Source organism: Meriones unguiculatus, chromosome 14 (assembly GCF_030254825.1).
Source record: "Meriones unguiculatus strain TT.TT164.6M chromosome 14, Bangor_MerUng_6.1, whole genome shotgun sequence".
NCBI lineage: Eukaryota > Metazoa > Chordata > Mammalia > Rodentia > Muridae > Meriones > Meriones unguiculatus.
Genome location: NC_083361.1, coordinates 89,123,584 through 89,148,413, shown reverse-complemented (window position 1 = coordinate 89,148,413; position 24,830 = coordinate 89,123,584). Strand labels below are relative to the sequence as shown.

The following is a 24,830-nucleotide window of genomic DNA, read 5'->3' as shown; positions in this document are numbered from 1 at the left end:
GATAACCAAATGGCCAGAGGTCGGCGAAAGAACACAACCAATGCAAATCATGATATCATGGCTTCACCGGCAACCTCCAAAATTATTGGACACTCCAACTCAGCAGAAACAGAAAAAGAAAATTATTTTAAAGCAATGATTATCCAGTTATTTGAGGCACATAAAGAGGAAACCAAAAAATCTCTCAGAGAAATAGTCATAGAGATTCAAACAGTTAAAGAGGATACAAAAAAATCCCTTAACGATTTGGCCTCCCAAATAGAAACAAAGACAAATGAGGTGAACGAAGAAGCTCTTAAAGAAACACATGCAAATATAGCCAAACAATTGGAGGCAGAAGCAGAGGCACTAAAAGAGGAAACAAACAAAAAAATAGAGTCCATCTTGGAGACACAGGAATCCACACTCAAACAGATGAAGGAAATGTTGCAAGACATGAAAACAGAATTAGAATCAATAAAGAAAACACAAACTGAGAAAACCCTGGAACTGAAGAACTTAGAGAAAAGAGAAGGAATCTCAAAGGTAAGCATCACTAATAGAATTCAAGAGATGGAAGAGATAATCTCGGGTGCTGAAGATACACTCACAGAAATTGATACTTCTCTCAAAGCAAAAATAAAATCAGAAAAATCCCAAACACAAACCATCCAAGAAATCAAGGATGCCATGAAAAGGCAAAATATAAGAATAATAGGAATTGAAGAAGAAGAGGAGTCCAGGTTACAAGGTCCAGAAAATACTTTCAAGAAAATCATAGAAGAAAATTTTCCCAACCTAAAGAAAGAGATGTCCACAAACATACAAGAGGCCTACAGAACACCAAATAGACTAGACCAGAGAAGAAACTCCTCATGCCACATCATAGTCAAAACACTTAATCTACAGAACAAAGAAAAGATACTAAAAGCAGCAAGGGAAAAAGGCCAAGTAACATATAAAGGCAAACCTATCAGAATCACACCGGAATTCTCATCAGAAACTATGAAAGCCAGAAGGGCCTGGGGAGATATCATGTGGGCCCTAAGGGACCACAGGTGCCAACCTAGACTACTTTACCCAGCAAAGCTTTCAATCCATAAGCTTTCAAACCATAGATGGAGAAAATAAAATATTCCACGACAAAACTAAATTTAAGCAATATTTGAACAGCAACCCAGCCCTACAGAAGATACTAGAAGGAAAATTCCAATCCAATGAAAACAAATACACCCAAGAAAACATAGGTTAAAGATATTTTCCAACAAAAGTCAAAAGCAAACAAGCAATGATTCACAGTAACATCGCCAACTCCACAATAATAGGAAATAACATTCAATGGTCATTAATATCTATCAACATCAATGGACTCAACTCTCCAATAAAAAGACACAGACTAACAGAATGGGTGCGGAAACAGGAACCAACAGTCTGCTGCATCCAAGAAACACACCTAAGCAACAAAGATAAATATTACCTCAGATTAAAAGGCTGGAAAACAGTTTTTCAAGCAAATGGACCCAAAAAACAAGCAGGAGTGGCTATCCTAATATCTAATAAAATAGATTTTCAACCAAAACTAATCAAAAAAGACATAGAGGGGCACTACATTTTCATCAAAGGAAAAATTCACCAAGAAGACATCACAATTCTAAACATCTATGCCCCAAATAAAAGAGCACCCACATTCATAAATGAAACATTATTAAAGCTTAAACCACACATGGATGACAATACCCTAATAGTGGGTGACTTCAACACCCCACACTCACCAAGGGACAGATCAACTAGACAGACACCAAATAGGGAAATAAAAGCACTCACAGAATCCCTAAATCAAATGGACCTAATAGACATCTATAGATCTTTCCACCCAAACTCAAAAGAGTATACCTTCTTTTCAGCACCTCATGGAACCTTCTCCAAAATAGACCATATAGTTGGTCACAAAGCAAGCCTCAACAGATATAAAAAGATTGAGATAATCCCTTGTATTCTATCGGACCACCATGGACTAAAGCTGGACATCAACAACAATGGAAACAACAAAAAGCCGACACGCACATGGAAACTGAACAACTTACTACTCAATGACAGCTGGGTTAAGGAAGAAATAAATAAAGAAATTAAAGACTTCTTAGAATTCAATGAAAATGAAGGCACAACATACCCAAATTTATGGGACACATTGAAAGCAGTGCTCAGAGGAAAATTTATAGCACTAAGTGCCTTCAAGAAGAAATTTTTAACATCACATACAAGTAACTTAATGGCCCAACTGAAAACCCTAGAAAAAAAAAGAAGCAGATACACCCAAGAGGAGCAGAAGGCTGGAAATAATCAAACTCAGGGCTGAAATCAATCAATTAGAAACAAATAAAACTATTCAAAGAATCAATGAAACAAAAAGCTGGTTCTTTGAGAAAATCAACAAGATAGACAAACCCTTAGCCAAGCTAACTAAAAAGCAGAGAGAATCTATCCAAATCAGCAAAATCAGAAATGAAAAGGGGGACATAACTACAGACACTGAAGAAATTCAAACAATTATTAAGTCATACTACAAAAGCCTATACGCCACAAAATTTGAAAATTTAAACGAAATGGACAATTTTCTTGATAGATTCCATCTACCAACATTAAGTCAAGATCAGATAGAAAGACTGAATAGACCTATATCCCCCAAGGAAATTGAAGCAGTCATTAACAGCCTCCCCTCCAAAAAAAGCCCTGGGCCAGATGGTTTCAGCACAGAATTCTACCAGACCTTCAAAGAAGTGCTAATACCAATTCTCCTCAAACTATTCCACAAAATAGAAACAGAAGGAACACTACCAAACTCATTCTATGAAGCGACAGTTACCTTGATACCTAAACCACACAAAGACCCAATAAAAAAAGAGAACTTCAGACCTATCTCTCTTATGAATATTGATGCAAATATACTCAATAAAATACTTGCAAACCGAATCCAAGAACACATCAAAGATATCATCCATCATGACCAAGTAGGCTTCATCCCAGGCATGCAAGGGTGGTTCAACATACGGAAATCCATCAATGTAATCCACCACATAAACAAACTGAAGGAGAAAAACCACATGATCATCTCCTTGGATGCCGAAAAAGCATTTGACAAAGTCCAACACCCATTCATGTTTAAAGTATTGGAGAGATCAGGGATACAAGGCACATACTTAAACATAGTAAAGGCAATATACAGCAAGCCTACAGCCAACATCAAACTCAATGGAGAGAAACTTAAATCAATCCCACTGAAATCAGGGACAAGACAAGGCTGCCCATTGTCTCCATATCTCTTCAACATAGTACTTGAAGTCCTAGCCAGAGCAATAAGACAACTAAAGGAGATCAAGGGGATACAAATTGGAAAGGAAGAGGTCAAAGTGTCACTATTTGCAGATGATATGATAGTATACATGAGTGACCCCAAAAATTCAACCAGAGAACTCCTTCAGCTGATAAACACCTTCAGCAAAGTGGCTGGATACAAAATCAACTCAAAAAAATCAGAAGCCCTCCTGTATACCAAAGACAAAAGGGCCGAGAAAGAAATTAGGGAAACAGCACCCTTCACAATAGCCACTAATAACATAAAGTACCTTGGGGTGACACTAACCAAGCAAGTGAAAGACCTGTTTGAGAAAAACTTCAAGTCTCTGAAGAAAGAAATTGAAGAAGATCTCAAGATGGAAAGATCTCCCGTGCTCATGGATTGGTAGGATTAACATAGTGAAAATGGCCATCCTGCCAAAAGCAATCTACAGATTCAATGCAATTCCCATCAAAATACCAACTCAATTCTTTTCAGACCTTGAAAAAAAGATTCTCAGCTTCATATGGAGAAACAAAAAACCTAGAATCTCCAAAACAACCCTATACAACAACAGATCATCTGGAGGTATCTCCATTCCTGATCTCATGCTGTACTACAGAGCAATAGTAATAAAAACTGCATGGTATTGGCATCGAAACAGAAAGGAGGATCAATGGAACGGAATTGAAGACCCAGAAATAAACCCACACACCTATGAATACTCAATTTTTGACAAAGCAGCCAAAACCATTCAATGGAAAAAAGATAGCATCTTCAACAGATGGTGCTGGTCTAATTGGATGTCTACATGCAGAAAAATGAAAATAGATCCACATTTATCAACCTGCACAAAACTAAAGTCCAAGTGGATCAAAGACCTCAACATAAAACCAGATACGCTAAATCTGTTAGAAGAAAAAGTAGGGAACAGCCTAGAACTCATTGGCACAGGAGACAACTTCCTGAACAGAACTCCAACAGCACAGGTTTTAAGAGCAACAATCAATAAATGGGACCTCATGAAACTGAAAAGCTTCTGTAAAGCAAAGGACACCGTCATCAAAACAAAATGACTGCCTACAGATTGGGAAAGAATCTTCACCAACCCTCTATCTGACAGAGGGCTGATATCCAGTATATACAAAGAACTAAAGAAGCTGAAAAGCAGCAAAACAAGTAATCAAACTAAAACATGGGGAACGGAGCTAAACAGAGAATTCTCTGTAGAGGAATATCAAATGGCAGAGAAACACTTAAAGAAATGCTCAACGTCATTAGCCATTAGGGAAATGCAAATCAAAACGACCCTAAGATTTCACCTTACACCCATCAGAATGGCCAAGATGAAAAACACAAATGACAACACATGCTGGAGAGGTTGTGGAGAAAGGGGAACCCTCCTCCATTGCTCGTGGGAATGTAATCTGGTACAACCACTTTGGAAGTCAATCTGTCGCTTTCTCAGACAATTAGGAATAGCGCTTCCTCAAGATCCAGCTATACCACTGCTAGGCATATACCCAAAATTTGCTCAAGTACACAATAAGGACATTTGCTCAACCATGTTTGTAGCAGCTTTATTTGTAATAGCCAGAACCTGGAAACAACCCAGATGTCCATCAACGGAGGAATAGATACAGAAATTGTGGTATTTCTACACAATGGAATACTACTCAGCAATCAAAAAGGAGGAAATCATGAAATTTGCAGGCAAATGGTGGGATCTAGAAAAGATCATTCTGAGTGAAGTATCCCAGAAGGAGAAAGACAAACATGGAATATACTCGCTTATATAGACCTAAAAGATAGGATAAATATAATGAAATCTATACACCTAAAGAAGATAATCAAGAAAGCGGACACGGGGTATGATGATCTATCCTCATTTAGAAAGACAAATGGGATATGCATTGAACGTATGACAGGAGTCTACCGCAGAAAGCATTTGAAAGACTCTACCCAGCAGTGCTCCAAAATAGATACTAAGACTCACAACCAAACCTTCGGAAGAGTGCAGGGAATCATATGAAAGAAGGGGAGTTTGATGTGGAAAGGGTAGGAGCTCCACAAGGACCAAACGTATCTGGGCACAGGGTCTTTTCTGAGATGGACACTCAACCAAAGTCCATGAGAGGATAAAACCTAGAACCTCTGCTCAGATGTGACCCGTGATAGCTCAGTAATCAATTGGTTTCCCATAGTAAGGGGAACAAGGACTATTTCTAACATGAACTCAACGACTGGCTCTTTGACCTCCCCACCTCCCAAGGGAGGAGCAGTACTGTTAGGCCACAGAGGAGGACTTTGCAGCCAGTCCGGAAAATACCTGACAAAAGCAAGTCATATGAAAGGGGAGGAGGTCCTCCCCTATTAGTGGACTTGGAAAGGGACAGGGAGGAGATGAGGGAGGGAGGGTGGGATTGGGGAGGGAATGAGGGATACAGCTGGGATACAGAATTAACAAAATGTAACTAATGAGAAAAATAAAATTATGGAAAAAAAACAAAAAAAATAATTATGTTGATAAAATTATATTCTTATCTGTTAACATAAAGAATATATTTTAATATCACATGACGTCATGGCCATCCTCTTGGGAAATATATTAATCACACCATGTACATTATTGCATTATAATTGTCATATTTGGAAACAGAACCTGGGTTTTTTAAGGAACTCTAACCAACTTTGCAAATTTTTCTGTAATAAAACCCATAAAATCGTCATCAGTAAAGTTTTTTAAATTACTTTTTTGAATTTGGTCAACTTAACCAGGCGCTCTCCCATTAGCCATATGTAGGCACAGTTAATCTAAATACAAAAGGGCACAAATACAAAAGGGCACACCAACCCACCCACAACACCCTCAACACAAAATTGGTCCTGCCAACAAGATGTGCATGGATAAAAGATGGAGAGAGATTGAGGGAAATGGTCCAACATGAAACCCACCTCATGGAAGAGACACAATCCCTGATGCCAATGATACTCTGCTTTCCTTGCAGAGAGGAACCTAGCAGAAATGTCATCTCAGAGGCTTCATCTATTAGATAATGGAAACAGATGCAAAGACCTATGGTCAAACATTAGGCAGAACTCAGGGAATTAGGGAAAGAATTTAGGGAGCTGGAGGGGTCAAGGACACCACAAGAAGACCTACTTTGCCAACTAACGTTGGCCCATGAGGGCTCACAGAGATCGAACCAATCAAATAGCAGACATGGGCTACACACATGAAGCTGATGGACTGCTTGGTCCTCAAGTGGGTCCCCTAACAACTGGAGTCGGGGTTCCTGCTAACATGGACTCTGTTGCCTCCCTCTGGATCCTGTTTCCCCAGCAGGGCTGCCTTGTCTTGCCTCAGGGAAAGAGGAGGCACTTAGTCCTGATGCGACTTGATGTGCCAGGGTGCATTGGTACTGGGGATGCGGAGTGTGGTGGAGGTGGGGTACATGGGAAGTCAGAGGGACTGGGGGGAGAGGACAGTGTGTGGTTGGGGTTGAGACTTAAAATGATCAAATAATTAAATTAATGACAAAAGAAAACATTGTGCTAAGTAAAAAAACAACTCTGTCTGACTTTCTACAGGGAAATATTATTTAAGTGTAGACAAAGAGGCATCTCAAAAATTATTTGGTCACTGTCTTAGTCACTCTTCTATTTTAGTGAAGAGACACCATGGTCACAGCAACTCTCATAAGGGATAGCATAAGATTGGGGCTGGCTTACAGTTTCAGAGGTTCAGTTCTTATTATCATCATGGCAGGAGGCATGGTGAAATACAGAGAGACACGGTGTTCAAGAAGTAACTGAGCTTTCTACCTCTGGATCCACAGACAGGAGGAGGAGTGCAACATGGCCTGGCTTGGGCTAGTGAAACCTCAAATCCCACCCCAAGAGACACACTTCCTCTAACAAGGCCACATCTCCTGATCCTTCTTAAGTAGTGCCACACCCTGATAACTAATCATTCAAATATCTGGGCCTGTGGCTGCCATGCTTTTGCAAACAAACACAACCTTGAGCTGTACAATGTGAGGAGCTGCAGATACTGAAGCAAGGATTGAAAGTGTGTAAATCTAATACTCATGTTTAAAATTACCAAAACAGGAATGTTTAAACAATAGAGAATACTGGGATGATTACTGAAATTTGTGAAGTGGGCTTTCAAACCCTATGCTTGGGTTGCCTGGAGTTCACTTTGTAATGTAGACCTAAAAGACTCCTTCAGCCACTCTCCTGCCCAGGACTCCAAAGAGATAAGGTTAACATTTAGGTGAACCGCATCAGACAAATCCTTATTCATGTTTGCTTTTGAGACAAGATCTCTTGTGGTCCATCGTAACCTTGTTCTTTGTAACCTGGCTTCAGCTCCTGACCCTCCTGTTGGCTCTGAGCTCCTGAAGCAAAGGAAGCAAACTAAGCAATTAAACTAAACTGAGTGAGACAACAAGAATGTGTGCTCTGCCAATGCCTATTCCACAGCGACCCTGTTTCTGTGTTTCCACCTCCCAAACATTTTCAGACCTGGGACTTAGGTTCTTGAAGTTGAAACATTCTGGGATTTTTCACTTTCAGAATGAGTAATGCTGTCAAACTCTGGTCAAGAAACTGAGTAAAGTGAAATACCTTTAGCCTCACACAAAAATTTTATCCATGAACCCAAGCTCATTCCAAAGCATTCCTAAGTTTCTAACTACTCCTCTCCAGCAAAATCTGATAAATGAATCACACCCAAGATCAGGCTTTCTCCCAGGTCTATCAAGCAGGTTCTCTGGGCTGTGGGATCCGAACCACCCACACCTGACCTGATGCTTTCAGGAGGCTGGCTGAAATGGTACTGAGGTAATATTGCTTCACAGTCAGTGTCATGTTATGGATGCTGACATCTAATCTGCTGAGTAGACTGTTGTCTGTATTTAGAATGTCCTCATGGTGGGGGTGGGGGGAGAAAGCCTTGTAAAAGAACTTTTATTCGTCTGTTTCAATTTTGGCTTGGAGGATTACTGCCTCTGTCTGCTAACCTAGGCCGATTCCTGGAAGCTTCTAGCATCCCTACAATCTAACGCAGGCCTAGAAATGTTTTCAGCTTCTGAGCATCACTGCTAAATAAGCTCACCCCTTCTTGTTCTTTCTGAGCTCATAGCTGGCTGGTTCAACTCAGCTGTTCTGGCTTAAACTCCTCTCCCAAGCTAACTTATTCCCCTGAATTGCTCTGCTTGGCTTCAAGTTGAGTCCAGCATTGTCTTCTAAGATTTTGTCTCCTTGTCATTCTCTGGCTTGTTCTACCTTCCCCTGTGTCTAGCTTGTTCTCTCATTCAACCTGTCTCTGTAAAACTCTCCCAGTAAAACTACTTCTTCTGCCTCTCTGCATTGCTCATCAGGGAACTCCTTTTCCTAGCTCTTCTCCTAAGATTTGAGCATGTCATATTCTGCCAAATTTTCTCTGATTTGGCACTTTTTCTGCTATTCAATTGAACATCACTTTCAGAAGTGCTTTCTCCTACAAACTATCTTTACCTTCATTGCTTGGGATTAAAGGCCTGTAGCACCACACCTGGACCTAAGGTTTTCTTTACCTGAAGCTTGCTCTGTACCAGGCTGGCCTAAACTCAGATCAGAACTCTGTCTTCTGGATTAAAGGAGTGTGTGTATTCCAGCCTGATTACCCAGACCTAGAAGGTCTTTGGATGTGATCTCTTGCCAGAATAGCTATGCTCTGAATTAATATTCCTCTACATGACCTTGAACAGAAAATCTGTTTCTTCAGTGTATATCAGCAAGGAGGGGACCTAGCATTGCCCAACTGTATCAATATAATAATTATTATTATTATACCCTCAGCAAACTCTCTAATTAGGTGTAATGACCTTTTATACTGCCATCAGCTCTTTGGTGTTTAACAGCTTTGCAGGTGATTGAATCACTCAGTGAATTCCAATATGTTGACAAAATCACACTGAACTTAATCTGCTTTTGAAGCAATTAAACTAGATTTCTGTTTCTCTATGTTTAAGCAGAATAAACATTGTTGGCAGCACAATCTTACTTACTTTTTCACTGTATTATCCCCACTATTTGTGGGATCAATTCTCTGTAGGTTTATACTGATTTTTGGCTTTTTGTGTGTCTGGGTATGTGTGGGTCTGTGTGCATCAGTAATGCAATCTTAGGCCTTGCACATTTTGGCCAAGTCCTTTACCTCTGTCATGTATTGTTGGGAGCCGCGTGAGAGTCTCGCCGGCAGAAACCCACGTGGACACAGAATCCTCCCGCAACAAAATCTTTATTACAGTCACGCGATGGAAAACGGAGAGGAGAGGGGCCGCCCAGTGGCGTCCCGCGGGCTGCGGCCCCGGGCGGGGAAATGGGGAAGGAGGAGAGGGAAGAGAAGAGGGGAGGAGAGGGGAGGAGAGGGGAGGAGAGCGGGAGCCCCCGATGTGGCGCTGTTTATATAAGCCCGGGTCGCACCTGAGTGACAGGGTAGAAGCCCCGCCTCACCCACTGCAGAACCAGGCAGTTAGGTCTGCGCTGAAAATTGGGGGGGAGGGGAAAGGTCTGAGAGAGGGGAGTGCTGGTGATCAGAGGAGCATTTCTCCCCCCCCCCCCCCCCCCCCCCGAACAAGTCCCTGGGTGACCCGAGATCAAAGTCCTCACCACCTGCGATGTTCCCTGTCATTTAGAAAGCGTCACCATTGTTTTCCTGGGTTCAGAGGACCTTCCACTCACCGAGTGCGACGGTTTAGCTCTTCCACAGCTTAGGAACTGTGTGTGCTTGTCGCCATCTTGGCTTCACCCCTCCACCAGTCTGTTTCTAAGGCATGTTTTTTGTACCAAAATAGGTAACAATCAGGTAGCCAGTTGTAGGAAGCAAAGGGGACATTAGTACATCATTTTGACTTGCTAAACATTATCAATTTTGTTCCAAGTGTATTGTGTTGTATCTAGGTAGCTAGATAAAACATGCTAAGCTGATTGACTGGGATTTAGGGTAGGAGAGCTCTTGGGGGCTTTCCAGCTTTTTGGGAGTTAAAAAAAAAAAGCAATCTTACCTGTAACAGAACGTACATTTATCTTCAATTCAAGTAGTAATGCATTTGCCATCTATTGTTTTATTTGAAGCAGCAAGCATTGGACCATTGAATTATATCCCATTCTTCAGCATAGAGCCTGGAAACCCGAACTTACTTTTACCTCGTACTCAAGATGGGTACTGGGAGGTGAAATGGCTTCTGATGTGCAAAAGTTAACAGAGGAGCTATAGTTACACTAAGAACTGAGATAGGCCTCAACTGAGCGAGCACAGAGTGTGAGCAGGTTGAACAGCTTACAAAAGTAATATCAGCCAGAAGCCATTGCTCATTTTTCACATCATAAAGCCTGGAAGAATAGGGCCTACTCTGAAGGAAGTGTGATATCAGTGTGAGAGTTTTAATGTGTTTGGACTAGTTCTGCAGAATGCTACCTTCGATTGTTACACAGAATGTGAGGCAAAGCCAAAATTACGACATTCCTTATGGCCTCAAATGATCCCTCCAGTTTAATCACAGCCACCCAATGGTGCTTTCTGTGGGTGGCAATCTGCATCCTTTCCCTTTTATCACCATATTTACCCGCTTCTCTCTGCATGTTCTGAGCACTGATACAGAGTAGTTTTTGGTTTGAAATGGAATTTTTTACTAAGAGTCTTTCCAGTGTGGTCCTAGAAGAGAGGTTCTCAGCCTTCCTAATTATGTAACCTTTTCATACAGCTCCTCAGGTGGTGGTGACCCCAGCTATAAAAACATTTTATGTCATTTCCTACCTGTAAGTTTACACCGTTATGAATGATAACGTCAGTATGTGATATACAGGATATTGTCTACGCAACCCTTGTGAAAGGGCTGTTCATCCCCCGGAGGCCAAGCCCCACAGGTTGAGAACACTGTCACAGAGCTTCAGTACCCAGTGATTAAATTCTGTTTGGAAAGAATTTCTAATTGCACCTGGCATTAACGAGGCCTGATGTTCACTGCACTTCCTCTATGGATGGGTGACATTTTCATCACAATAGCAGGGTTTGTGGTTGTCCAGCTTAATGACAAGCTTAACATACATGTGGGACCTGTGCACTCAAATGGGTATACTGAGGCTGATACAGGGTTTTGCTATTAGGAGCCCAGACACTTTGACAATCACAGCTTCTGCAAGACTCATCTCAGCCTTTTTCAATAGCCTGTGATGAACACGTGATGACACTGATCTCCAGGCTGACCTTCAACCTTTCTGATTCAATCTCACACCAAGTACAAATGAGTCTAAAAGCCAGGATTTCTCTTCAGTCAATGTACACAAAGTAGAGACAGGGGAGGTGGTTATTCCCTGGAAGAACGGTCTCCTGATTTAAGAAGTGTGTGGGCAATGATGCACTCTCTGCATCTATGAGGCCAATGTTGCTACAATTTCCAGGAAACACTCTCAAGGACATTCAACACTGACTTGCGTCCATGCCATAAAATAAGAGACAGACAGAGTGTAAAGTAACAGAATTTATTTGGTATAAAAACTTGGGGAGGGGAGTTTGTGAGGAAGGGGAAAGAAGGGAGGGATTGGGAGGGGTGGAGGGAGGGAACTAGAGGGGGGATACAAAGTAAATAAATTAAAAATAAAAAAATAAACTGCCACTCAAATACAATGGATAAAAATGTCCCTACAATGTGTTCTATGCAGCAAAGCCAAAGGAAAGACTTTACAGGACTCAACTATAAAAGTCACTTTGACCAGCACCTTGATGGCTCAGTGGAAATCCTTCATCAGAAGCTCATGGGTGGCCAGTTAGATTCTACCCTGCTCAGATTCCATGAGTTCCAGTAGAGGGCACTGCAGACTTCCCCCAGGAACCCAGATGCTTTCTGGGATTTAACTTGTCCTAGGATCCTGGGCAGTTTCTCCCACAACCAATCCTTCTTAGGGACTGAGCAAGGCTAGGCAAGAACACAGAGGAAGGGTGGACCACGCTTGAAGGGTGAGTCATTTTGTCCAGCTTGGAGCAGGTTCTGATCCAAGGGCCTCAAGTTCATTGTGAGTCCACAGAACCCAGGGTCAGTGAATGGTGTGAATGTTAGTAAGCAGTGAGAAGTCCCCATTCTTGCTTGTTCTTCCTCTTCTTCTTAGACTTTCGTCTCCCTACCTGACTGCAGAGCTGCCCAGGGTTCATGGGGTCCTGAACATTCAGGAGCTTGGCAGCACTGGGACATGGGAAATTCTCCTTGTCAGGGGCGGCTCTGCCCCTGTCCTCTTTGTGTCTGGATGGGTGAATCACAACTGCATTGGCTGGCAGAGTGGGCTGAATTTTCCTGAGGTTCAGCACTGGGTACGGGCGGTTTTGTTCCTGAAGCACTTTCCATTGGTCTAAGGAGATTTCTCTGGTCACTGAATACTTCCTTTGATCTCTTGTCTCTTCTTCACGTTCTTGTATGCAAGACTCAGTGTTGAGCTTTTTCTGCCAGGTCTGAGATTCGGGGCCTTGTTTACTGAGAGCCTTGTTTACTCTGCCTACAGGTGCATTGACACTGTCCTTCTTGAGATCAGTCTGCTGGACATAGAAGAGCACATAGGCAGGCTCACTCAGAACAGAAGTCACATTGCAGCTGGTGACCCTGGAATCATCCATCTTATACCACTTTCCATTGCCGGCTTTGACATAACAGAAGTAATGTCCACTGTGACAAGACGCACCATTGTGGACCAGCACAGCATAGAGGGCATACATCAATGGTCTCCTACTAGGCCGAGACATGTAAGGCTGCAGGTCAAGGAACTCTGGGTAGCTCACTATACTATCCACTTTGTCAAACGTGAAGCCTGAGAAGCGGTTTAACACTAACAGCAAGACCTTGGGGGCAGTTTGAACTGTCAGGGTCTTCAAAGCTGGCGTTTTCTCCTGACAACTATGACAGTAATATGCATTGTCTCCACACAGCTCTTCTGCCTCCACTAAATTCTCCAAGGCTTCCTTCACACTCTGAGCCATTCTGATATCCAGAGGGATGTCCAGGAAGGGATCAAAGGAATCTGAGGTGCCCTGGCAGTGGAGACACTCGATCTGAGACCTCCAGGAGCCACCAAATATGTCAGGAACTAAGGTGCTGTCCTTAGAGTCGGGTTCCATGCTTGTGCTCCCTAGAAGGCAAGATTCATGCATGGCATTCAAGGTGAACATCAGAAACTCGTGGGCGTCTTCCTGCTGGGACTTGTGGAAGGCAGCAGTCAGCTTGCGTGAGGGCTGCATGACATCCCTGGAGTGGAAAAAACTGTGGATCACATGGGCTTCCATGGCACACATCCAGCAGTCTTCCGGGTGACAACAGCTCTGGGAGTGCTCCCCGGACAGCAGGTAGCTGGCCAGAGGTGGTGTGTGTGTGAGGCACTGCAGGGCTGCGTTCAGGTAGCAGCTGTTGCCTATGTTCTGCAGCCCTGCTCCCACATCCTGGAGCATCTCCCAGCTTGGACTGTGTGTCCCGCTGTCAGCCAGCTCTTCTGCCATTTGAGCTTTACTCTGGTGCTGGGTGACCACAGCAGGTGAAAACACAACTGGATCTTCTGCAGGGCAAGAATACAAAGAGAATTTAGAAAATCCTCCTGACATATGATAATCAACACACTAAATGTACAGAACAAAGAGAGAATATTAAGAGCAGCAAGGGAAAAAGGCCAAGTCACAGACAAAGGCAAATCTATCAGAATTACCCCTGACTTCCCACCAGAAACTCTAAAAGCCAGAAGGGCCTAAGCAGATGTCTTACAGACACTAAGAGACCACAGATGTCAGCCCTGACTATATATCCAGCAAAACTTTTAATTACCATAGATGCAGGAAAGAAGACATTCCATGGGTGGGGGGAGGGGGACAACAGATTTAAAAACATCCATTCACAAATCCAGCCCTACAGAAGATACTTGAAAGAACCCAAAAAACCTAACTACACCCAGAAAAACACAGAAAATAACCTCACATCAGCAAAAACAAAACAAGGGATGAACACCCACACCCACACCAACACCCACACCCACACATTCTCTCTCTTTCTCTCTCTCTATCACCATCAAGATCAAAATAACAGGAAGTTACAACCACTGGTTATTAATATCTCTCAACATCAATAGCCTCCACTCCCCAGTAGAAAGACACAGGCTATCAGAATGGATGCAAAAACAGAACTAAGCATTCTGCTGCATACAAGAAACATTCCTCAGTAATGAAGATAAATATTAGTTCAAAGTAAAGGGCTTGAAAAAGACTTTCCAAGCAAACAGACCCAAGAGGCTAGCTGGAGTAGCCATTCTAGTATCTAATAAAATAGACTTTCAATCAAAATTAATCAAAAGAGATGGGGAAGGACACTTCCTATGCATCAAATGAAAAATACACTGAGATAATATTTCAGTTTTGAACATCTATGCCCCCAAAGCAAAGGGCACCCACATTCATAAAAGACATATTACTAGAGCTTAAGTCACACATTGAACCCCACACATTAGTCGTGGTAGACTCTAACACCCCATGCTCACCGATGGACAGACCATCAAGACAGAAAAATAATCAAACTAATATTCCTAATGAATCAAATGGACCTAACAGAAATCTTGAGAACATTTCACCCAAACACAAAGGAATAGACCTTCTCAGCACCTCACAGAACCTTCTCCATATACTCGGTCACAAAGAGAGCTGCAAAAGATACAAGATCAAAATAACCCCTTGAATCAATCAGACCACAATGGATTAAAGCAGGAACTTGACAAAAACAGAAACGACAGAGAGCCTACAACAGAAAGCTTATGGAATTGAACATCTGCCTACTCAATGACCACTGGGGCAGGGATAAAATAAAGAAAGAAACTGAGGGATTTCTAGAATTCATTGAAAATACAGGCATAACATTCCCAACTCATGGGACACAATGAAAGCAGTGTTAAGAGGAAAGTTCATAGAACTAAGTGTCTTCATAAAGAAATTGGACAGATGCCATACCAGGAACTTAACAGCACGCCTGAAAGCCCCAGGACAAAAAGAAACAAACACACCAAAGAGGAGTAGATGACAGGAAATAACCAAACTCAGGGCTTAAATCAATAAATTGGAAACAAAGAGAACATTACAAAGAATCAATGAAACCAAGAGCTGGTTCTTTAAGAATATCAACAAGATAGACAAAGCCTTAGCCAAACTAACTAAAAGACAGAGGGAGAGTATCCAAGTTAATAAAATCAGAGATGAAAAGGGGAACATAATGACAGTCACTGAGGAAATCCATAAAAATCTTTAGATCTTACTTCAAAAAACTGTACTTGGCAAAATTGGAAAATCTAAAGGAAATGAACAATTTTCTGGATACATTTCACTTACCAAAGGTAAACTAAGATCAAGTAAACAGTTTAAACAGTTTTATAAAACTTACAGAAATAGAAGCAGTCATCAAGTCTCTCAAAAAATCAATCAAACAAACAAACAAACAAACAGACAGACAGACAGACAGACAAAATCCACGGCCAGATGATTTTAGTGCAAAATTCTACCAGACATTCAAAGAAGAGGTAATACCAATACTCCTCCAACTATTCCACAAAATAGAAACACAAGGAACATTGTCAAACTCATTCCATGATGCCACAATCACACAAAGACTAAACAAAGAAAGAGAATTTCAGATCAATTTCCCTCATGAACATTGATGCAAAAAATACTTTCAAACCAAATTCAAGAACACATCAATTACACCATCCAACATGATCAAGTAGGCTTCATTCTAGGGATGCAGGGATGGTTCAACTTATGAAAATCCAAAAGCGTAATCCATCATACAAACAAATTCAAAGAAACACACACACACACGATCATCTCATTAGATGAAGAAAATGTCTTTAACAAAATCCAACACCCCTTTCATGATGAAAAACTTGGAAAGATTAGGGATACAAGGCCCATACCTTAATATAATAAAGGCTGTATGCAGCAATCTGACTGACAATATGTAAGATTGACTTCAGCTATAAATAGAATAATATCAGATTAACCAGTCAGGAAAATACTAATTGAATCTTCAGTGCTAATTCAAAATGCAAAGGATTATTAGAGCATTAGCAACAAGATCAGCAGCAGTAGAGAAATGGATTAGAAATAAAGGCTGATATTATATTTCATGTTTATGGTGCTACTCTGATAGGAGAGTAACTTCTAAAAGTTTTAAGAAAAATCAAAGTGTCAGATGTTTTAATCATGGTAAACTGGGACCTTTGAAAGTGATTGATTGTAGGCAAGGTGTTCCTAGAAACAATGTTTCTTTCGCTAGATAATCCTAAAAGAAGGCCCCAACCTTCTGGATTACAGAGCTGCAACAGACTAATGAACGCAAATCAACAAGGAGTACACAAGGTAACCCTTGCTTCAGGAAACACCCAAGGGGGGAATGTCACAGCCTCCCCACCCTGGACACCAAATCTGACTCAATAGTTCTCAGAGTCAGAGAAACTCATCCACAGAGCAATTAAAAGATGTAGTGCCTATTGTTAAAAACAAGACTTATCTAGATGTAATCAAGGCTAGAACAGCTTCAGCAAATAAAACAAAAAATCCAGGAGAGACCATAACACAAGTATTTTGGCAAATGGCTATGAATGAGGAGAGAACAATGCTAAAAATACAAACAAATGGCACTGGGCAATGCTTAGGGAGAGTTAGAGAAAAGTGGGAGGTCAGAGAAAAGAACATGGAGGTGACAGGAGCTCCACAAGAATACCAACAGAGACAACTAACCCGGGCCCAGAGGGTCCTGCCGAAACTGAAGCATCAACCAAGGACCACGCATGGACTGGACGTAGGCCCCTACAAAAGTGGAGCCAATGGCCTCATGTAGGTCCTCTACAGGGGAAGAGGACACACTCAGTCCTGGGGCGACGTGATAAGTTGTGATGGATGGGACAGGGGCTCTCCTTTTCCGAGGAATAGGGGAGGGGCAGAGGGAAGAGAGAGGGGGGTGGGACTGGCAGGCAAGGAGAAGTGGGGCTACGACGAAGATGTAAAGTGAAAAAAAATTTTAAATGGGGTGTGGGAGAGAGAGAATGAATTTAGGGTCAACAGCATTGTTGGAGGACATGCAAGGTATAAACGCCTAACCGTGAGACTCACCTTCTGAGAACAGTTGAGCAGCCTCTATGTAGGCAGGTGGCCCTTCCAAATCCCGTGCTGGAGTCGTCTACGGGAGCAGAAGATCTCTTTCCCTTCGGAAATGCCTCCAAGTGAGGATCAGTCTCCAGTGTTCACTCTTTTATACTTCAGTCCTGTGGCCACGCCCTCTAGCCCACCCAGGAAGAGAAAATTCCCTACAAGGCTTTAATTGACTCAGGCGATTTGGGTGTGGTTCCTGCCAAACACCCCTGAGATCTGATCTCTTTGGAGCTTGTTTCCCTACACATGGCTCCATTTTCTTAGGCGTCTTAAGCTTGGGTTTCCCTATTATAAAACATCAAATAAAGAAAAGATGAGTATACCAGCCATACAAGCATTTCCCTCACGTTGTTAATCCCACCGAAGAAGAGTAGAGACCCATTGTTGTTTGTTTGTTCGTTTGTTGTTTTTAATTTTTGGTAGAAGTAACCAAGCTTTACTCCTATGCACAGCAAAGTCAGTTTGATGCTGCCTTCCCCTAATGTGGGGCATAGGCTATTGGCAGGAAGTTAACTTTCTAGGCTCCTTCTATAGGGCAAAATCTGCCGGGTTCAGAAAGAATTTTGGCAACCCAGAAACTTGGCAAGTAAAGTACAAGAGCAGGTCGCCATTTTGAGATTATTTTTCAGAACATGTTATGGTTTGGGGTGGCTGTGGGTCAAGGCACAGCGAGGGTGTGCATAAGGTGAATCCCAGGAGGTCAAGGTAAGATCAGGTCGCATTCTAAGAAACAGAAACAAGCTTGTTTTTACCTTGTAACAAGATGGCTTCAGATCTTAAGACAGTGTCAATCTGGTCCATTCCGTCTTAGACAGGACTTCAGATGAGGGAGAATGGGACAAAACCCTGTTTTGAAGTAGCTTCAGGGTGAAGGAGAAAAGTGCCCCGAGGCAAAGGTTCTTTCAGGAGCTTATGATTGTTGGTAAGATTATTGGGGACTGTGATGGCCACACTTGGTTGGGAATTTGACCACTTCTGGAAGTCACCAAAAAAACGATATTGGAGGATACACTGGTAAGAGTGTTTTTCTCCTGTGCAGTGGAAAGACAACTTCTGGCTGAATCTTTGAGGAAGACACACCTTACATCCAGAACTTTAATCTAGATCCAATCTGGGCAATACCTTCTGCTGGAAGCCTGTACAACCACTGGGAAGAATGAAGTTTTTGCTCTTTGCCTGCTTGTTCTTGCCTTGCTAGCAAATTCATGCTTTTTTTTTTTTTAAATACAATGGTAAATAAGTTTAATACTTCATACTAGTGCAGTAATTAATGCCACCATTATGAGGACTCCTCATACTGAAATGTATAGTTATTGTTCTATGGTTGTGTTAAAATGCCATCACGCGGAGCAGTTTACAGAAGGAAGAGTTTATTTGTGTGAAGAGTTTAAGTTAGCCTGAGTATAACTCCATTTTGAAATGAGGAGCCATCTTGACTGGGAGCTGAATTCAGGTACCAGGAAATATCACAAAATATGCACCTGGTAAAAAACAAAGTTAACTTTCCTAGCAACAGCCTTCAGGAAATATCACAGAATAACTGCTTCATAGAAAATAGAGACAAACTCCCTGGCAATAATCAATGGAAACTGGATGGGAATTGGGTGGGAGAATTTTCCTCAATGTTTCAGATATAGTTTAGAAAAATAGCCATTGTGATTATATGCCTTAGCCATTGTGCAGAAAAGGTCACCCTGCCCTGCTAAACTTTACCCAATGCTGTAACTCCAAGGCCTGTGCCCCCCTGCTTGCTGCCATGGAAACCTCCTGCTCACAGACTTTCCCTCTAAAAATCCTGTTCACCCCTGCACAGAGGTAGCCCATGGCAGTTCAGTGTCCAAGTGGGTTCCATAGTAATGGGAACAGGGACTGTCTCTGACATGAACTGTTGGCCTGCTCTTTGATCACCTCCCCCTGAGGGGGGAGCAGCCTTACCAGGCCACAGAAGACAATGCAGCCACCCCTGATGAGACCTAATTGATAGGATCAGAAGGAAGGAGAGGAAGACTTCCCATATCAGTGGACTTGGGTGGGGCATGTGTACAGAGGGGGAGGAAGGGAGGCATTGGGATTGGGATGGGAGGAGGGAGGGAACCACAGGGGGGATACAAAGTGATTAAAGAGTAATTAATAAAGAATTAAAAAAAACTCCTCTTCACTCAGAACTCGGGGTCCCACTTCTCTACTACTGCATCAGTGAGACTTGGGTCCTGAGTTCGATCACTCTCCTAATAAAGCTCTCTTGCTATTGCATAGAGTCGTCTCCTGGTGGTCTCTGAGGGTCCTGTGAACCTGGCATTACAGTGCTGTGGTTCCTGAGGCATGGTAGAGAAGCATAGAAAGGAGCAGGTGCTTTGAAAGCCAGAACAGATAGCTGAGAGCTCACATTCTTTATCACAAGCGCAAACAGAGAGAACAAATGGGAAGCAGCCTTTAATCTCAAAGCCTGTTCCCCAATGATATCCTTCCTTCAGCAAGGGTGTACCACCTAAGCCTTCCCAAACAGTGTTACCACTTGGGGACAAAGTGTTCAAATATCTGAGACTCTGAAAACATCTCTCTTCCAAACCATCACACTCAGTCACCAATAACAAAGATATCTGTTATTGCTGCTTCTGTTAAATATCTCACAGCAGTGAGATGCTAGAATTCCACAAAGGGAGGAAAAAGGCATTAAAACAGAAACATTCTCATTTTTTCACAGGCAATGTCCTGATCTACATCTAGATAATTCCACATAATCTACAGAACCTCATGACTGATAAGCAAATTTTTTTTATAACCAAATACAGTATTTATTGAATCGTATTTTAAAAATGTGTATCACTGTATGATTTATCTACCATCTTTCTGCCCGGCTGGATACCTAGCTATGTCCTACATGTCTCATAAGTACACAGTATCATCAGCTAATTAGTGGCATAGTGATGCAGTCTAGTTAAAAGTTCACAGAACTCTTCTTCATGTCCATTCTAATATAAGTGGTCATCATATAATGTGATCCAGGTAACTTTTTTAAAAGGCCCTAATCTGTCCCTTAATTCTCTAAGAATGGTGATAAACTGTTTTATAACTGCTTAAAAGTACCGAAGGATGGCAGTCAGTCAGTGACGACACTGGGCTTGGGAGAGAAGGCAAACAGGACAAAGACTATCCTGCAATTTGAATAATCATAGTAAAAATACTTCTGAACAAAGGCTTTCAGAGTCACACTGTATCTGAGAGATTCTATGTTCATTAAAAAAGATGTTTTAAGAATTTCTTATATTGATCATTTAAATTATGTGATTTTATGTGTGTGTTCATGTGTGTGCATGTGTATATGGCTGCACACACATGCACATGTGGAGGTCAGGGGTCAACTGTGCATTTTTGTCAATCACTCGTCAGCCTATCTTCTAAGAAACTTGCGCACTTAACCCAGAGTGCGGCCATTGAGCTAGGCTTTCCATGAGGCTAGCTGCAGCATTCCTGCCTCTGTTCCCCCCCACTGAGATGATGAACACATCCGTTTACCTCCTTGTGTGGATAAGCAAATTTTTTAAAGACACTAAATCCCTCATAAATCTCATTTAGTTGTATGCTGGAAGTTTTTAATTTTAAAAATATTTTAATATCAATACTATGTGTGATACACTAAATTTTAAAAAGTGCAAAGAAAATTCTAGTTATACTTAGTAAAGAGTACTCCCTTGGGAGTAATTGTCTGATAAAAATAGTGTATCAGACAATTCTCAGTGGCTCAGTTCCCAGCAGCTCAGCTAGTGTCCTTAGCATCCAGATGATTCTTAGGCCACTTGCTCCCACACATATGGGAAATCACCTTTCCTTGGAGGTTACAGTAAACAGAGAACCAATTGGCTTTTCCTTCCCAATTCAGAGTCTCTCTGTCTCTCTCTGTTTCTCTCTGTGTGTTCCTTTCTCTCTCTCTCTCTAACACACACACACACACACACACACACACATTCATATGCAAATACACACACATACAAACCAAACACCCATACATGGAGAGGAAAATGGGAGAGAGAGAGAGGGAAGGAGGAAGAAAGAATAAGAGAATAACATATTCATTCTGCTGCTTGCCTACAAAGCTCTCAGTATAGGTCTCATTCATCTGAATGCTAAAGATGTGATTTAGACTTAACCGTTAGAGATTTGATTTCCTGGGGAACAGCACTAATTTTTAGGGTAAGTATCATATTTCTACATTGGGGTTGTATTTTTATCAGAAAAGAAATGAATACAGGTTATGACACTAAGGAGAGAGTGGTAATGAGTTCCAGATACTCTTATCTCCTAACATTTGAAAATGCTAAATCTTAATATGCTGCAGCTCAACGTTATATGCTCAGTTTTGACTTTTAATTAAGAGGAGGATGCAGCCTTGCCAGGCCAGAGAGGAAGATGATGCAGCCAGCTTTGATGAGACCTGATAAGCTAGGATCAGATAGAAGGGAAGAAGGTCCTCCTTTATCAGGGGACTAGAGAATGGGCATAGAGGGAAAAGAGGAGGGTGGGTGAGACTGGGAGGAGAGGAGGGAGGTGGCCACAGCCAGAATACAAAGTGAATAAATTGCAATAAATAAATGCATAATAAAAAATTTAAAAATGCTTAATAAATATAAATTTAGAAAAAAAATTCAGCTTTTGACTTCTAAAACATAATTTGAATAGGGAGTGGTCTAAAAGGAAGCTCTGAGACAAGGAGCCAACATCAGTTATAAGAGAAATCTGTTTATTGTGTGGCAAGTAAGTCAAAAAGGAATGACATGGTTTCATCACACATTTGTTATTTCTTATACTTTTTTCTTTTTAACGAACTGCTTTTATTCCAAAGTTATGATATATGAATTATCTTTCAAACAAGTGTCCCTGGAATTCATAATTCAGTCTTTATTTTTGGAAAGAAAACTATATAAAACTAAATAAAGGATGTGAGAAAAGGCAAATGAATTACATTAGCCTCAACTTTACAATAGAGAACTCTATTGGGTTGTCACCTAGGTCTCTTCCAAACTATCTAAAAGAGACTCTAAATTTAAAATTAATAATTTTAAGTTAAAGAGTCCATTGTCTTTCCTCCAATGGCCTTCTCATGGGGCCATAACTGCTCCCATGACTGCATTTGCTCCTTTGTTACTACTTTCTGCCCGACACCGAGATCAATGTGGCTACTTCTTCATACCTGTGCTTCCTTCCTGAATCTATTTCATGGTCAGAGCTTCATTTGATTCAATCAAATCATCTATTATATCCAGTGTTCCCTCTCTTGCTACCTATATTAATTTGTGAACTCTTGTCCTAATATCTAGTATGTTTTTACCACAGAATATAAAGACATATTATGTACTTAACATACAAAAGCTTAGCTTGATTACATAACCTGAAAAAAAAATTGAATCAATGGTTCTGTGAAGTTGTGATACAGATAGAAAATAAAACACCCTGTTGTTAGGGGAACATCAGTTCCTTTGGTTTATGCAAATCATCTTCATTCTCATCCAACCCACTCTAGAGTCCACTAGACTGGAAGCTAATGTGAGGGAAATGCTGGCTTTTGAAGTTGTAGTTCTACTGACTCATTATCATTTGTCTACTTTGTTGCTCATCTGGTAGGGGTTAGGAAGAAATTTAATATTGATAGCACTTCATTTTTACTTTTGAGAGAGTCCTGTGGTCTTGATTTAAAGAATGTATTGTTACAAACAGATGATTTATATTCTGGGCTATTTAATAATTTTTCTGAGTATAATAGAGGAGTTTAAGCTAAGAAGAAGTTGAAATCATTGCCAGAAGGACCATAAAGTAAAACCTTTTAAAGTGAGATACATTAGAACTACTGGTGTTTGCTGGTATTGCAGTACAGACCAGACATCATGTGAATGAGTAATGACTGGGACACAGCAAATGTTTCGTCCATTAGAGGCCACCTGTAGTCTGTGGACTGGATGACGTGACAGCAACCCAGATTCGGGGACCCGCCTTAACCTTCTGAAATCTAACACTAAAGGTATGCACACAAACTGTATGTATCACACACAGAACTTTGGGGGAGCACATGCAGTCAGATAGAGATAGACCCCCAAGATAAACAATTATCGGGAAGAAAAGTATGTTTGTTATATAGTCTATGATCTTTAGGGGTACTTTTCTGTTTACAGAGATGCTCTACCATGAACTCCCAACACTCATTATGTCACTTGGAAGTGTCAGCAGCCTGACTCCAGCTTCATTCCTCCTCAATGGCATCCCTGGTCTGGAAGAGGCTCATCTGTGGCTCTCCTTCCCGCTGTTTACCATGGACAGCATTGCTCTCACAGGGAACTTTGGACTCATCTATCTTATATACTCGGAAAGGCCTATGTACATCTTCCTCGCCCTTCTTTCGTTCACAGATGTGCTCATGTGCACCAGCACTGTTCCCAACACGCTTTTCCTCTTCTGGTTCGGTCTGAAGGAGATTGACTTCAAGGCCTGCCTGGCCCAGATGTTCTTCGTGCACACCTTCACAGGAATGGAGTCCGGGGTGCTGATGCTCATGGCCCTGGACCGCTATGTGGCCATCTGTTACCCTCTGCGCTACGCCACCATCCTCACTAATGTGGTCATTGCCAAGGCAGGGACGCTCACTTTCCTCAGAGCCGTATTTCTCGTCATCCCTTTCACTTTCCTCACCAAGCGCCTGCCGTACTGCAGGGGTAATGTCATCCCCCACACCTACTGTGACCACATGTCTGTTGCTAAAATATCCTGTGGCAATGTTCAGATCAATGCCATCTATGGCCTGATGGTTGCCCTCTTGATTGGGGACTTCGACATCCTGTGCATCTCAGTTTCCTACACCATGATCCTGAGGGCAGTGGTCAGCCTGTCCTCAGCAGACGCCCGGCAGAAGGCCTTCAGCACCTGCACTGCCCACATCTGCGCCATCGTCATCACCTACGTCCCGGCCTTCTTCACTTTCTTCACGCACTGCTTTGGGCGGCACACCGTCCCTCCCCACATACACATCATTATGACTATGTATAATGATAGTCCCTCCACCTGCTCATGCCTCCCACCGTGAACCCTATCGTGAAAGGAGTGAAGACCAAACAGATACGGGAGAGCGTCGTTAGGTTCTTGATGAAAGGAAAAGAAAATTCTTCTCATAAAAGTTAATGGACACATCTGAGAGGCCATAGGTCCCCTAGGCTGCCTCAGGTCAGAGAAACCTTTAAACCTCGTGTCCGGCTATAAGATGGGAATAAATATGGCGTGGATCCTTCTGCCTGTTTTGAACTGCAGTCATTCTTCTGCAAGTAG

At 41.9% G+C, this 24,830-nt stretch overlaps 2 protein-coding genes across 2 annotated transcripts; one reads left to right on the top strand and one right to left on the bottom strand.

The window, feature by feature from the left end:
- Window positions 1-12,416: 12,416 nt before the first annotated feature.
- Window positions 12,417-18,323, bottom strand: LOC110558328 (ubiquitin carboxyl-terminal hydrolase 17-like protein B). The gene is made up of 2 exons (XM_021653170.1): window positions 18,275-18,323; window positions 12,417-13,897 (listed from the first exon to the last, which is right to left on the bottom strand). The coding sequence occupies exons 1-2, from the start codon at window positions 18,321-18,323 to the stop codon at window positions 12,417-12,419; spliced, it is 1,530 nt and encodes a 509-aa protein (XP_021508845.1).
- A 5,395-nt stretch (window positions 18,324-23,718) lies between these two features.
- Window positions 23,719-24,591, top strand: LOC110558341 (olfactory receptor 52N1-like). Its single transcript, XM_021653186.2, has one exon. The coding sequence runs from the start codon at window positions 23,719-23,721 to the stop codon at window positions 24,589-24,591; it is 873 nt and encodes a 290-aa protein (XP_021508861.1).
- The last annotated feature ends 239 nt before the right edge of the window (window positions 24,592-24,830 follow it).

Bases quoted from the DNA above. Each gene is read 5' to 3' on its own strand.
- LOC110558328 (XM_021653170.1), bottom strand. From the start codon at position 18,323: ATGGACCAGATTGACACTGTCTTAAGATCTGAAGCCATCTTGTTACAA. The intron at 13,898-18,274 runs GTAAAAACAAGC...CTTGCCCTGCAG, and splicing joins TGAAGCCATCTTGTTACAAG to AAGATCCAGTTGTGTTTTCA.
- LOC110558341 (XM_021653186.2), top strand. From the start codon at position 23,719: ATGTCACTTGGAAGTGTCAGCAGCCTGACTCCAGCTTCATTCCTCCTC.